Source organism: Etheostoma cragini, chromosome 17, assembly GCF_013103735.1.
Source record: "Etheostoma cragini isolate CJK2018 chromosome 17, CSU_Ecrag_1.0, whole genome shotgun sequence".
In the NCBI taxonomy this organism is placed as follows: Eukaryota; Metazoa; Chordata; class Actinopteri; order Perciformes; family Percidae; genus Etheostoma; species Etheostoma cragini.
In genome coordinates this window covers 7818338-7832726 of record NC_048423.1, presented here as the reverse complement: position 1 = coordinate 7832726, position 14389 = coordinate 7818338, and the positions used below count along the sequence as shown (strand labels likewise).

General features: G+C 39.1%; 1 protein-coding gene across 2 annotated transcripts in view; it reads right to left on the bottom strand.

Moving 5' to 3' along the window:
- Nucleotides 1–3752: 3752 nt before the first annotated feature.
- LOC117960871 (protein bicaudal C homolog 1-like) overlaps nt 3753–14389 on the bottom strand; it is a 60654-nt gene continuing 50017 nt past the window's right edge. Inside the window, exons 11-21 of one of the 2 annotated variants that reach the window (XM_034899138.1) lie at nt 14201–14362; nt 13249–13436; nt 12983–13124; nt 11430–11583; nt 10896–11034; nt 10753–10792; nt 10103–10257; nt 9745–9907; nt 9020–9177; nt 7919–8018; nt 3753–6359 (exon numbers count right to left, since the gene is read on the bottom strand). In XM_034899138.1, the coding sequence (XP_034755029.1) occupies nt 6232–6359; nt 7919–8018; nt 9020–9177; nt 9745–9907; nt 10103–10257; nt 10753–10792; nt 10896–11034; nt 11430–11583; nt 12983–13124; nt 13249–13436; nt 14201–14362 (1529 nt within the window). In that variant the 3' untranslated portion in view covers nt 3753–6231. Of the gene's footprint in view, nt 6360–7918; nt 8019–9019; nt 9184–9744; nt 9908–10102; nt 10258–10752; nt 10793–10895; nt 11035–11429; nt 11584–12982; nt 13125–13248; nt 13437–14200; nt 14363–14389 lie in introns of both variants that reach the window. The other variant, XM_034899137.1, reaches the window with a different exon arrangement.

Here is a 14389-nt window from a genome sequence, read left to right as displayed (position 1 = left end):
ATTTTACATCAGCAGAGAACAATACCAAGTCTCCAGGGTCAAATGTGTGTGTATGTGTGTGTGTGTCACAGCGCACCACAAACATTTGTCTGAGGGAAGCAAATGAAGCGTGTCATTGATTTGCAGTGTGAGCTCTGGCCTGAGCGTATAGCTGCAGTTTGATTGATAAAGGCCATGTATGTCTCCAATAATAAACCAGTTTATCTCAGCATTTCAAGAACTTTTGTTACAGTACAATCTAATAAACAATGACATTAACTGTTAGACAGCATGAAACAAGCCTAGCCTACACTTTTAATCAGGAGAGACTAATTAAAAGCATATTGTTAACCATATCAATTTAAATAATAGAGGATGCAAAACATATGAAAAGCTTAAAGGAATACTTTTAAATTTTATATATGTTAATTAGTGAACTTTAAAGGTGCTGATACGTGGGTTTTGTTACCTTTGGACAGAGCAAGACTAGCTCTGTCCCTCTGTTGCAAGTCTAATGCTAAGCTTAGCAGCTTCTGACTCTCACTGTATCACATATCTCTCTTGGAAACAAAGTGAATAGGCCAGAGGAGTGTAGACAGATTTAGATGGATATGACCTGGCGGGGGATACCTGGGGATCTTATGGACGGACTCAAAGCTGTGACACTGTCTGAGTCTGGCTCTCATAAAATCTGGAGGTGGAGGTTGGTCAAGCCTGTCAGATACTGAAATGACAGCTGACAGCAGCTCAAAGAGATTAAGTTTAGACATTCTGACAGCAACTGTGGCCTTTTTAGGAGGAAGGATATTGTCGGGCAACAGCTACATTAGTTTGGACAGATGCAAAACCAGAAAATAACACCATTTTACAATTAGGCATAATGCTCTAGTTCACATTTCCCAAACAGTAAACACTGGTGATAATCAAAATGGGCACAAAGCTGTTCTCCAAGTGCTTTTAACCATTTTAAAACTATTATATCAGCCACAGACCTTAAATTGTATGAGAATGATAAATAACAGCAGCATCCGAGGATGATTTATGTCATGACCATAGACTTTATGTTCATGAAATAATTGTATGCGGAACTATCACAATTCATAGGCTGAAGTTAAACTTAGACCATATTTGTTTTCTGCTGCCAGTGAGCAGGGCTTTATCTGGTGCCTCTAGTAGAGATGAATAGACCAAAAAACCCTCAGCCAGCTGGTTGAGTTGGAGGTGTGAAAAGTGAAAGCATAAAAAAAGAGAGAATAAGGTTATTTAAAGTAGGATTCCCAATTGTACTAAGCTTCATATAGGGGTGTCCCACCATTTAAGGAAAGCTATAACCCAAATAGTAAAACCAATGGCCTGGGTTATCCTTGATAAGAAAATTTAGGCCTATAAAATTGCATTACTGCACAATCTCATACTGAAATATCACTAAATGCACTAAGAATTGCAGATATGCAAACCATTTTTTATTGAGATTTATGTAATTTCGCATGGACAGAAAAAAAAACGGTAGACAGACACAAAGAGCCAGACTTAGACACTGTGAGCATATTGTCCACTGGATAAGAGCCAGGTATGGTGAGATGGCAACCAAGTGACAGCTCTTCTCTTTTACACCTTCCTTACAAAGGCAAGCTGCAAGTGGGGAGGCCGCCAGGATGCAAAGCACATGCATGGTTGTTCAGCCGATAGCTTCTTCTCTCTGCAATTTAGTTGTAATTCACTTTGCCCATCTCTCATGATAGAACATAAAATTTAAATCAGTCATGCTGGGCACTGAAAATGATTGTCAGCTGCGCCTTACACATAAAGTAGAGACATTAAAATTTGGGTTTCCAAGAGCTTTTCTCTAGAGACATAACGCTTGAAGCTTGTGGGATTGTTTATGGGGTAACGAGTGAGTGCATTTGTTCCTGTGGAAGCTATAGACCTACTTAAAGATGAAACAATTTTCCCAGCAAGGGATAAAAAAACAAGAGATTTCATCACATCTCTGATCTATTCATATGAAAAATTGGCCACTGTATTAAATGTTTTCTAAACATCCTTCCTACACATCACCACCAAGCACCTCAGGATAACATACCAGTATTTACATCCTATTCAGTGTTGTGGTGTTAACATGAGGGGTTCTGTTTTCTTTGTGGAAAATAATGACAGAGGATGAGAGAGCGAGTGAGTCACAAGCTGCCACAGAACATAGTTCAGTGGCACCACCTGTTTCTTTTAAGGGCTCATTTGCGTTGAATAAGAGGTTTTCCCTCGCCATTTCTATTTGCCATCTGAACATTAATTTGCTGCTCTAAACAGATAGGCCTGTCGAAGTTTGGAGCACTTCTTAATGATCATAAATTAAACGGAAAATAAAACCACCAGTTAATTATGTTATTTAATAATTTCCAAACATGTAATAATCTGTTGCTGAGTAACCACTGTCCATGTTTTTTTAGAGAAGTGAGTCATTTTGAGTGGCAACACTGCCCTCTTGAGGTTTTCAATAAGCCTGAGAAAAGAATTCAGCAGAAAAACAATGCTTCAAGCCAAGTGTTGTCCATTCTCTACAGTTGATGGTCTCATTCTCATCTGGCCTGGTTGACAGGACAGATTGACAGTAATTTCAGAGCCCAAGACTTGAGACTAAGCTTAAAAGTAATTTGTTCTTGTGCATTACAGTGGGTTGTATATTGACTCTGCCAGGATCTCCATCAGTTGCATCAGATTCATTCTGTCAGATTAAGCAGATCCTGGCTATGCAGATTAGGCCTCATGTAGTCATGCCGTGTAATCACATGGCATGGGATTGGGCTGTTTCTTAACCTGCAGAGAATACATGTGGTTTTCATTACATTTATCTGTGAGACTTTCAAACAAAGAAAATAAATGGAATGTAGGATGGGACTAAATAATTATGAGCATAATTCTTTATGGCTAAATAATATGTCAGTGTTTTTTTGGCATATGTATTTAGAATGTACTGATTACATAACACAGCATAATAAAAACTGGATGCAGCAGGGGCTTCAGTGTATTTGTGCAGCCATTTAAACACTTTTTGTGAGCTGCTTATCTGCTTTATGTGAACATTTTGAAAGTATCAAGGTTACAGTATCTAAACCTGGATTACCTGAAAGCTTAGAATTGTCATCATCTTCCTTCCGTGTTGAGACTGTGGAAAAGACACTTAGGACAATGATAGACACCAATGTTTTGTCAGTCTCGAGTGTCAGTCTTCATTTCTGTATGATATGCAGGAAATAAAACCAAAAAATGACTTTGTTTGCATACATTTATTACCTAATATTTGAATGTTTGAACTAACATTTTAGTTTTTGCCTGCTTGATAGTTTCTCCAAAAAAACGTCCGGTTTATATCTGTACTACGATACAGTTAGAAAAACAGCATCAACAGATGCCACAGGGAATAGAGCTTTGGCCACATTGCAATGTTCTTACACAAATTGTTGTATGCATAATTGTACCTTTCTCACAAAAAAACACTGGTTGCATAAAGATGAAAAAGTTGTACAAAAGTTATGTATTACATACTTTCCTTAGTGGTTTACATTTATTATAAATGTACCATTTGATTGCAGTACAAAGACTCCTTCAAATAAATCCCTTTGGGAACAACAATATGATAATACAAAAAATCAAAGACATAATTGTGAACCTTTTCCATCAGGGCAAAGACTAGACAAGCTGGCAGTAAACTTTTTGACTTGAGTCCCTTCACTATTCCGTAATAAATCTGCAATAACTTGCATCAATATTTTTTCAAACAACATTCACTTGACAAGAACCTCTACTGCCCTCCGAGCAAACGCATCCGAACAAGGTGAAGGATGAAAACAAATGTCTGCAAGGTAGGAACATGAGTCACAGCACTGGGAGAATCAGTGCTCAACAGTTTCAATGAAGTAGGCCTACCATGATGGGTTTCATTGCAGGATTAAGAATCCCTTTCTAGATTAGCTTTTCTCCCTCTTCATTTCTTTTCTGAAGACTTCCATGGGGGAAAAAAGACCATTACCTGGTTGGCGTTTGCAACCGTGTCAGAATATTATTTAGTATAGTGTTAATTACTTGACAACCACATTGAGAATGGCTCAAATCCAATGCAAGGGACGTTGCAAAGTGGTTAAAAGTGAACATGATAAACAACTAATCACCTTAAAGGGAATCACTGTAAACTGATGAGGTGACAAATCATCGACTTCTCCATGTTTGAGATTATGTGAGGACGGCTGTGTTTCTGTCATAGATAAATTCAGCACGATAAATGTTCATGCACTCGACAGTGACAATTTCTCAGAAGCATCCTGAACATACCTAATAGATTATTTAAACACTGTGCTCTCATTTAATCCAAGATAAGAAATTATTCAGTCTAAGTTTTTATACTCCTTGTACTGCAAATATAAACACAATTTCCCAAAATTATATTTTTACAAAGAGGCACTTAATTGCACTGGATATAAAGTGCTCAGGACCTTGAAAGATGGATTGGTTTGTACTGTCGACTAAATCTTAAGAACATTACACAAAATAACACTTGAGTTATCCAAAGTTAACGAACTGTTGAATGAAGGATGTTTTCCTTTTCAAAAACACATGACTGAACTTAATACAGGAGCCCAGAACAAACACAAGCTTCAATGATAAACTCTGTTGCTGCATGCATAATCCCGCTACTTCATTAAACCCTGCTTAACCAGGTTTCCTGGATATAAGATTGCACGACTGATACTAGAAAATTCCAGATTTGTATTTGGTTTCAATACAAATCTGTTTTTTGTTTTTTAAATCTCACTGCCCTTCTGATGACTTTGGTTCCTTATTTGTCTCTCATACGAAACTATCTTGGCTGTGAATATACTGGTTCATTGTTTGATGCACCTCCTTTCCGGAGAGTAAGGTCAGACCAAAATATTATTGTTCTTAACGAAATGTCTCACTGAAAAAACTAGTTATGTACATTGGCACTTTTTGCTACAAAAGGCATAGCCTTGCTCTAAATGGAACAGCCAATGATAATGAAGAAGAAAACACAGTTCTAGCATAGAAACAGTTCTAGCATAGCCACTCATGTTCTGGATAAACGGAGAAATCCTTTGTGAAATTTTCGGCACACAGAAGGGGCCACTGGGAGGGCAACACTGACAAATAACAGATGAGACAAAAGACCGTGTACTTATAAACAAACAGAGAAGGAAAACCACAGAAAGATGCCTGTTGACACAATCAGAGAGAGGCCTTTAAAGCTTAGCCTAACTGCCTCATGTCTCTGCTGCTGTCTAATGGCACAGCCATATTACGGCTAAAAGTAAAAGATACTAATAATCTAATTACAAAACCATAGAAACTCATTCAAGAATGTATAAAAATACAAATGTAAACTGATAACCGTTAAACATCCCACCCATTCCCCTAAAATGGTAATAAAAACTAAAATCATAATGCATAATGAGTACAAAATATTAGATTTTTTTTGTCTAGAAATACACAGACAGACTGTGGTTGGACACAAACAATGACCTCGGAAGAATGTCCACCAATCAAAACACTTAAAGCAGCCAAAGGTCAAAGGCCACAATGATACTTTCCTTTGGTATATGTGTTAAAGTTAATTATGTCAACACTTAGGCGTGCTGACATATTTTGCACTTCATTTGGTGGCGCCCCCATACTCACTGTTAAGTGCTTACATTTGGTTTGGTACAAAATGCATCTGTGCTTTTAGGTCAATAAAGAAATGCATAGTTATTATTTCAATTTAAGAAATTAGGCTCTCACAGACAAAAGTCTAGTATTATTAAAGTGCATGTCACTGATACAACAGCATTATACAATTGCAAGTAGTATCAATGTGTAAAATGATTGTACTAATCATTCTGCCGGTTCCCTTGAACGAAAAGTGGACAGAACTACTGGACAGTACCCTTCATCAGAACCATAACAGCAAACCTTCATATATAAATGCTCCAGGTAGACTTAAGAGCTCTAAAAAGAGTGAACACTGAACATCATGCATCTGAGAAATCCCTTTTTTCTTCTTGGCACTTCAGGTAAAACTATGGCTTTTATAATATATATATATACTATATGGCAACAACAAGACTTTGAACAGTCTTAAGTCAGCTGAAGCTGAAAGAGGGTAAACAACCAGTGAAACCTGGGCTGCTGAGGCCCAGAAAGACACTGGAGGCTGGTCTCCATCATGGACGGTTCTGGGATGGCCTGGAGGTCTGGAGGCGCCTACCAACGCCCGCTGACGCTGGCCATGTCTGCATGAAACTGGCGGGAGAGGCGGCCGCTCGCTCCCCCTTCCAGGAAGGAGGACCTGATAGGTGGCTCAAATAGCTTCCTCCGGTTCTTATTTAATTCTGTATAATAAAAAAAGAAGAAAACAAAGAGCACCACAAATCAGCAGTAGCAAATGTGACACAAACATGGTTTTTCAACTTTTCCTAGTGGTGCGGAAGGAGCTGTATTAAATCAAGGTAAAGGAATAAACAAAACCAAAGAGTATGTTAGTCTCGGTTTGCCAGATCATCTACACGATGCGGAGCGGATGAGGGTCTGGCTAGTCCACACACCATTCTGGGATGGGAGAAAAAAGTGCTCTGGTTTAAATTTCTTTAAACCAATCACAATCGTCATGGGCGGCGCTATGGTCCACACGGAAAATAGCAAAATAGTCATGTGAGAGAAAACTCAGATTGGAAAGATAGTCTAGTCTCAATATAGCGTGCAGAGAGCTGAGGAGCAGTTACACATAGTCCTTATAAATCTACCGTTGTGCAAAACCTCAACACAAATAAAGTGGAAGTCTTTATGTTCATCTGGATTTTACACAGCAGCTTGGAAGAAATCAAATAAAAATGTCACGTCATCTCTAAGTTATTATATGACAGCCGAGTTCGCTTGCTGCCAACATAAACCTTCAGTTTGATTACTGGAGACAGGCAGTGAGCTCCAACAGCTCTTTATACTGGCAGACCGGCAGGAAGTTAAAACCTGGATTTCCTTGAGTGGCATTGTATCTCTTTATAATGAAAGGCAAAAACACAGACAGACAAAGACAGACAGAGACCTGCACGTTCCTGGTTTGGAGCCCTAGAGTCCGTCAGTGGAGATGAAAGTTGACCTACACTTGGCTTAGACATCAGGCAGCAAAACCAATTCTGGCCTTGGATCCCTCTGCTTCCCTAATAATCACAGTGCTGGCCTCTAACATTTCTTCTTGTTGCTCTTACTGTAAAACCTGGCTCTGGTCTGAGGATTCTGAACTGAATATCCATGACAGGAAGCTTGTGATCCCAACATGAGCATGATTAACTTATACAGCCCAACAACTCCAGCTATTACAATGTTCAAAATATGACTTCAGTAATGAAGTGTGACACACAAAACATTCACATCAGATCCAGTGCTACATCAGCTTTAGGGAGGCAGCTGGAACAACTGGAGAAATACCGACATACTCATCTGAGAAGAATGTGCCTTAATCCCATTTACTCCTGCTGGTGCAAATTACTGCAACATGTTTTCTTGAATCTTTACAAGATAAACTAGTTACAACATCTCTATTGTACTTTTCTGGTAGTTTGTGAATAATAAGGACCTTTAGTTTTCAAATTTAGTGGTTGGCAGTGTTAATGACCTCTGTGAGGAGGAGTACACTTTTTTGCCTTAAGCACAGCCAAGCTCCACATTAATGAAACACATGAGCCAATTTGTGTGAACTGCCATCAACAGAAGCTGGCAGGATAATGGCTCCAGCTGGTATCAGTGATTATCAGCACTGAAAAAGACCAACTTGTGTCAGCGTTAGCCATGGGTCTTACCTTATTTAATGTTTTTTTGTTGTTAATTTTGGTTTTTGCCAGGAGGGGCGACATGAAGGAGAAAATGTAATAAACACATGCTCTTTTATTTGTACCTGATATGGCAAGCAGCATTTTCCTGCGGGCTCCAAAGGTGGTGATACCTAGTTCCTTCAGGTCCTGGTCTGTTAGAGTCAAGAATGTCTGGAGGTCAATCTGAAAGCAGCAACAGTTGGATTTAACACTAATAGTACAACAATTCAGCAACTTCTAAGTAAACCAAAAAGCTTTTGCACTAACAATGTTTCCAAGAACATAAATATAGGCCATCCTCAAACCCATATGTTTGAACAGCATGGAAGCACACAAGCTTCCCTTACACCTATCTTATTGTTTCCCTATTTTTGTCTTGTTACATATACGATATGGGAACTGATTTTATAGACACTTTAAATAGACACTTTAATGCAACTTACTGCATTGAGGAAGTTGAAGAGTTCAAGACGGCAATGCACTGAAGCCAGAGACATCTTTCCATTTGCAGCTCAAAGCTTTAGTTTAGCCATGCTAGCTGCAACACTTTAAGCTAATGCTAATCAAAAAGGATCAAACTTTATTCCTAATCATCACATACACACAGCTGTAGACAAAGAGAAGGAGGAGGAAGATGGCATTTCAGTGTAGTGACATTCTATTCCTGCATTTAACCCATCCTAGGTATAAGGAGCAGTGGACAGCAATACCTTTAGCGCCCAACATGGCGTTCATCAGCTATCATGCTGAATGTTTAGCAGGTATAATGGACCTGGTTAACCATATTAGTTTAGCGTGTTAGCATGCTAACATTTGCTAGTTTTGCAGGTATTTGGTCACAAACTCAAGTGTTGGACAAATTAAAATATTCACTTTATGATTGTGCTGTATGAGAATTTAAGGGATCACCAAAGTCTTTGGCATTAAATCTAGGGTCCTTCAATGTCTGTAGCAAATTTAATAGCAATCAAAGTCATAGGATTTATCTTCTGGGTACAACAAATGTATGTGCAACATTTTAAAGAAATTCCTTCAGTAGTTGTTGTGTTTCAGTCTGGACCAAAGTGGGGGACCGAGAGCCCAGCCGGAATTTCTTTTGGAAAACGTCAGTGCCTGCATCAGCTCGAATATCCCATTGTTAAAATTATGAACACTATAGGAAGTGGGTTCACATTTTACACTACCTCTTGTTGCTGGAAGACGTCTGTGTACTTCCCCAAACCCAGCTTGCTGAACAGCTCAGGCAGGTCTGAGCCTTTAAGAGACGAGTTCAGACTGCAGCCGTTGCTGCCAGTAATCGAGGAGATGCAGTCCATGTAGTTGCTGCTGCTGAGGTAATGCTCTGCAGCTGTCCATCAGTAGATTGAAGCAAAAATTGAAGAAAAAAAACAAACAATGAAAATCTTGAAGTAAGCAAAAAAGCTGCAATTGTTTATTCATATCTCAGTGACAACAATATTTAGCACCATTTTTAATTTGTCAACAAATTTAAACGTGTATTAAAGTGAGAAAACAATATCGAATGTGCTTCAAATTTAGATTGATTAGACCAGTACAGCTCTTGTTGAACTAGAATGGTAATAGAGGCAGATCCAGGGAACGTTAGCTGAAGTGCCATCTCTGACCTTGACACTGAAAAGTTCACTTTTGAGGGTATGGTGTTTTCCTGAGTGTATACTTATTCTGTTGTTTTTTGTGTTTAATATTCATAGTGTTTTTTTTTTAAACCTATGAAACACAAAATGCATTGAAAAATGTGACATGTTCACCTGGATCTATTAAGTCCTTCTAAGAAATTATTTTACCATCAAAGCCAAAAAAGTAATAACATTTTCTGTTACTCTTTGCAGAGGAACATCTCTTCATCAGTACTTGGTTTGTCCTTGTACAACAAAAATACTTAACCCACCAGATTTGTTCTGCTTCCTCTTTGGGCTGCCGACAGCTGAGGGGAACTCGGCGTGACTCGGCAGGCCGTTACCGGTGCCGTTTCTATCTCGCCAGTTGTCACAGTCACTGCCATTCCCGATGCCTTCTCGGCTGCCGGATCGAGACAAGGACAGCGGGGAATCCTGAAAGAGAATACACAGAAAAGACATTGAATAAGGAGGGCTGAGTGACTACACAGTCTCTCAAAATAAGCTACAAAACATCTACCTACATAGTATGTAGTAAGACAAATGCAGTCTTCACTTTGTTCGACAGCTAAAAAGGTTTATCATCATACATGACGAGAATGGCAAACACTGACGATCTGTATATCTAACCTCGTAAGTGGTACTCATGCTGGGTTTGTATGAAACATGATTGGCTCTCCGCAGCTCCTTGATGGTTTCAGCTGGCATGGACTTTGAGAAGCCCAGACCACTCCAGGTGTTGGTAGGGGTCCGCACCTCAGTCACCACAGGCTTCTTTAACATAGCTGTTGAATACAGACATGCAGTGATGCACACATGCACCTATACAGAGATAACGCAAAATAACATTTCTTGTAAACATTACAAATCTACCACAAATGGCATTTTTTAAAGTATGCTTCATATGCCTCCTATACTTGAATGTTTTCCATGTTTCACCTAGTTTTAAAGTTGATATATTACACACAGGTTACAATGTATCTACTTGTTTAAGCACTAAAGCAACATAAAAATTGTATATTTTACATGTTCAGCATTTTATACACACTTTTACATAAAAAGACTGCAGTTAGGAGTTATGAATTACATATTTTGGCTATTGCTAAAATTTCTGTCCATAGGGATAAACGTTTACAAGGGGGCAATTGAGATACTTTTTCAAGGACCACATAGCTAGTGATGGCAGTTGTGACCTTTAAATTATGTGGCAATCTAAGTTCAGGCAAGGCACATCCAGGCACTACTAATGACATTGTAGTATTTGACCAGACCCAACTTACCTTTGGTTGCCAACAGCTTTTTCTGTTCATAGTCAAATTCCTGAAATGACAACAGACTGTTTTATTCCATATAACTTTATATTACCCCGAAAAGTATGTATTTTTCTGTGTGTGTGTGTGTGTGTGTACGGGCGTGCTTGCACCTGTATGTTGGCGAAGGAGGTCTGTGGTACCAGTCTGATTCTCTCCCTTTCAGCTGCCCGCTCACTACCGGGTGCCCGTTTATCGGCCACGGGGCTGTCAGATGAGCTGGACTCAGTGTCCGAGAGAAGACAGTCAGAGCTGTTGGGATAAAACAGGATTATACCGCGAGTTAAGAAAATGTAGTTCTTCATCTCATCATCTCCTCACAGTATCACTAAGGCTGTTAATGTACCCGGTTCATCAGGTTTGACTGCATACTCGCTTCAATTTATAAGATACAGGTAATTATTCTAACAACCGTAATGTCGAGGGTTAGAGACTTACGCTTTTAAATCTGCATATGGGACAAAATAACCATCTCTGTCACTTTCTATATTATCATCTAGTTTTTTCAGATGTAAAAAATTGAAATCTGTATGCTTGGGGGTGGGGTAGGGTTGCGTCTCTGTAACAGAACGAGCTCTAAAAAGCTTCAGGAGAGATGCCAAACCTTGACAATACAAGTTGTAAATTATCTATCGCTTTAAACATACTGTAGATGGGAGTTCTTGGTGCCCTGCAGTAGCTCCACAGCCTGTCTCTTCCCTGATGACGTCTTACATGAAGCCAGCATCTGTTTCAGCTCACTCCCATTAGCCGAGTGAGAGGGGCTTCTGGGCATGCCCACTTCCACAAATGTGTCAGAGCCTGAAGGAACCAAACACAAACATTTTTTATATACCAGAAAATAGGCAGTAATATGACAACCATAACTGAAATACTTCATGTTTGATCTAATTTTTCAATCTCTACCATGTTTTCAGCAGTGACTAGTCACTTAGTGTGAAGGGTTGTGCGGCTTGGTGTGCATAAGTATGTGTGCATGCGTTTAACTGTGACAAGTCTCTGTTGGATCCTGGATTAATTAAACACACAGCAGCTGTAATTGTAGTGGTTTTGCCCCCGCTACTCTACTTTCTGTCCAACAAGAACCTGTTCTGTGTAACAGATTGATTGTGTGTGTGTGTGTGTGTGTGTGTGTGTGTGTGTGTGTGTGTGCGTGTATGTGTGTGTGTGCTGAATAGTGTAAAATAATATAATGTCAGTCAATCTAATTAAGTTCTCTTGGGTTTAATGTTTGAACAATTCCCCTGCACTCCCTCATTCCACAGAGTAGAGTCGAGTCGGACTGGGCGAGCCAGTCCAAACACATTCTGCAACACGGGAGGTGGTAAGGGAGGGAGAGGAAACCTTACCGGGGTGCACCGCATAGGGGGAAGACCAGCTCAGAAAACAGCGGGGAAAAACGAGACGCGTGAGAGTGAAAGTTTGAGGGGAAAACCGCGAGTGTAAGACACGGAGGAAATGAGGGCCTTTCTGAACCGCTAGGAGACCAGCAGTTAATATGTCTCAGTTCCAACTCAATAAACATAGTCTGAGGGAGTATGAGGTTAGAAGGACAGTAGAGGGGAATAGAAATAAGTTCATTCAAGACATACTTCTGAAAGTGGGTTTAAGTGTTACATAAATGTCAAGTGGGAAAGCTTAAATTTGACATTTATGTTAAGTCGGCAAGGTCCAGAAGAGTCAAAAGCCTTGTCTGTCCTATTTTAAGTGTCTTATCATAAGTGACCCACAAGAGGGCAATACTCTTGCTATGGGTAGACTTTTAAAATGCACCGAGTTGAAAGTATTTTACAACAAACCTTGATTATAATATCCCTTTAAAAGTATGTGGTCAAAGAAAATGGTTGAGTAAAAAAATTAATCTTAAAGTAGAAATAATTTGAGTTAATGTTAGTTTGACAAAGATGATAGCCATGTGGGGGTTGTGCTTGCATATTAACAGGATAGGATTGATGTTTTGGAAGGGAGGTGATTGGCAGATAAGCTAGGAGATGCATGTGCTTTCACAAGCCTCTGCATTCTTTAGGGATAAATATTATCTGTGAATACACTCAAACAGATGCTTTTTTAAAAAAAAGATTGGGTACAAATTAAGTTACTTTTTTATTATAAAATAACAAATACTGTAATACTGCAACTTAAAAATGCTACAGTACAAATAGTGGTAGGCTGGTTGAGTTCCTTTACTTAAGAGGAATACCTTCATCTTGGCTGGACTTGTTGGAACGCGGTTCTGATGGATTGTGTCCACTGGCCTCCTGAACTGAGTCACATGGAGCTGGACTCAAAACAGTTTCTGCAAGTGATGCAGTTGCTATCCTCCCATAGACTGAACCAGGATGCTATAGATGCATGCACACACGGACATAACACAGGCAAAACAAATATTTTTACTTAATTTACTCAACAAAAAAGTCAAAGTGAATGCTAATTAATGCAACATGTACAGTTTACAAATTGGCCAACCTTGACATGTCCATTAAGAGTGCAAGGGCCCTTGGTGCAGTCAGAAACCCCATTGGGCTGCTTGTCTATAGGGGCGAGACCAGGTGGAGGGGACGGTGTATTCTGTGTGTAACCGTGAACGCTTGACATCAGGATGCTACTCAATGTGGCCTGGGTGGCAGGGAGAAGCATCAGCTGAGAGGAGAAGCCTAAGAAACATAAGCAGTAAAGAATGTAGCATTACAAATTTAAATTTTCAAAGTATGTGTACAATTATCCTTGAGACCTGTAGGTTTATTTCAATTTTATATTCCTCTACCCATTTATTTAAAACACAACAAAAAATACAGTTTCTGCAAGTTTGACTAAGTCTACCAAATTAAAGACTTTTTAAGTCCTTTTCAAGACCATTATGAATCACATTATCAACTAAGTCCAAAATTCAGTTTTTTCAAGTATCGCTGAACTTGCACTTCCTCATAGCTTAAGACTGAAATCTGTTTTATGTCCGTGGTACAATCCGAAAGCGACTTTCACTTATTACACAAAAGCTGATTGGCAGCAATATAAGTTGCATGTTGGTTTCATTTTTTTCGTAATACATCAAAAATATATTTGGACTAGCAACAGAAAAAAACTACAATTTAACAATGACAAAAAAGAGCCATAGAGGTAGTAGCATTGCATAAAAGTAGGAAAATTAATTACCACCATACTTGAAATTCTAGACTTTTTAAGACCCTGCAGAAAACACTTCAAATAACTAGAATACTATTTAGGAGTTCAGTATTTCAACTTTAAAGTATTCAAACACATGGACAAAAAACATGGACTTACAGTGGACAGTTAAAAAAAGGATAAAACTTAAAGCAAAAGAACCAGAAATAACATTAATAATATTTTTTATTATGATGATTATTTTATTTAAACGTATATTAAAAGAGATCTTAGAGAAAAAAGCAAATATACCAACCTTTGGTGCTTGTGAGTGAACTGGGCCAAAGGGAGGGGGAGGGTGTGGGGGTGCTGGGGCTTTGGTTCTGCAGAGGGCTCATAGAAGAGTTTAAGCTGTTGAGGACTGCGTTTGGTGCAGCAGAGTTGGTGAGGGAGTGGGCCGCCGTTGCACCCAGAAAACCTACGGAGAACAGAAAGGAAGGAGTGA